Source organism: Diaphorina citri, unplaced genomic scaffold (assembly GCF_000475195.1).
Source record: "Diaphorina citri unplaced genomic scaffold, Diaci psyllid genome assembly version 1.1 scaffold13499, whole genome shotgun sequence".
Classification (NCBI taxonomy): Eukaryota; Metazoa; Arthropoda; class Insecta; order Hemiptera; family Psyllidae; genus Diaphorina; species Diaphorina citri.
The window spans coordinates 1-1,336 of record NW_007390866.1 but is presented as its reverse complement, the minus strand read 5'-3'; the positions used below and the strand labels follow the sequence as shown (position 1 = coordinate 1,336).

Genomic DNA, 1,336 nt, shown 5'->3' with positions numbered 1-1,336 from the left:
AGTCTTTTGCATTCAAAACTGATTATGAAAATTTGAAAGATGGAAAACCTTGTTCTAATCAGTTGATAAAGCTCAAGCTATTCATCAAGGATGGAATAATAAGATGTGGTGGAAGACTGTCCAACGCTTCGCATCTGTCTTATGAACATGTTCACCCTATAGTTCTACCAAAGAATCATCACATAGTGAACCTATTGATTGACTACCATCATGTGAGAAATTTCCACACAGGAACTCACTTAGTATCCTCGATATTACGCAAAAAATATTGGATACTTGGATGTAGACAAGTTGTAAGAAACCGTATTATTTCCACACAGGAACTCACTTAGTATCCTCAATATTACGCAAAAAATATTGGATACTTGGATGTAGACAAGTTGTAAGAAACCGTATACGTAAGTGCAATACGTGTTTCAAGGTTAATCCAAAACCTAATTACCCGATTATGTCAGATTTACCCGACCCTAGAGTACAAGAAACTCAAGCATTTGTCAACACAGTTAATCCAAAACCTAATTACCCGATTATGTCAGATTTACCCGACCCTAGAGTACAAGAAACTCAAGCATTTGTCAACACAGGTGTTGATTATGCGGGTCCCTTTCTCGTGACTATTTCCCGTAGACGAGGTTTCAAGTCGCAGAAGGCGTACCTCTGTCTATTTGTCTGCTTAGCTACAAAGGCTTTGCACTTGGAGTTGGCGTCAGATCTCTCCACGCCAACTTTCCTGAATGCTCTCAAACGATTCATTTGTCGTAGAGGCAATGTCAAACACATATACAGTGATCAAGGTAGCAATTTCATAGGAGCGTCAAATGCCCTCAATGAAATGTACAAGCTAGTCTCATCTAAAGACTATGTTGACGCCTACACTAAGGAGTTGCTGGATAATAGAATAACATTTCATTTCAATCCTCCTGCATCTCCTCATTTCGGAGGTATTTGGGAAGCTGCTGTCAAAGTTGTCAAGACTCATTTGTATCGCACAATTGGTACCCAAATACTAACCTATGAAGAATTGAATACTATTCTTATTGGAATTGAATCAATATTGAATAGTCGTCCCCTATGTCAACTAAGTGCGGATCCTGCTGACCCGTTGGTGCTCACTCCAGCACATTTCTTGATGCAAAACCCTACCACTCATCTACCAATGGCAGATCAGGAAATGAACCTCAAGTTGGGTTGGTGCTCACTCCAGCACATTTCCTGATGCAAAACCCTACCACTCATCTACCAATGGCAGATCAGGAATCAGTTCATTTTTTTTTTTATCGCTACAAGCTCATACAACAACTACTATCCAGTTTTTGGAAACGTTGGAGTAATGAAT

At 39.6% G+C, this 1,336-nt stretch overlaps 1 protein-coding gene across 1 annotated transcript; it reads left to right on the top strand.

The window, feature by feature from the left end:
• Positions 1-448: 448 nt before the first annotated feature.
• On the top strand, positions 449-1,327 carry LOC103522986 (the record flags this gene model as incomplete). The annotated part of the gene is made up of 2 exons (XM_008488065.2): positions 449-1,190; positions 1,277-1,327. Coding segments are annotated over exons 1-2 (793 nt in total), but the record flags the coding sequence as incomplete, so codon positions are not given.
• Positions 1,328-1,336: the final 9 nt, after the last annotated feature.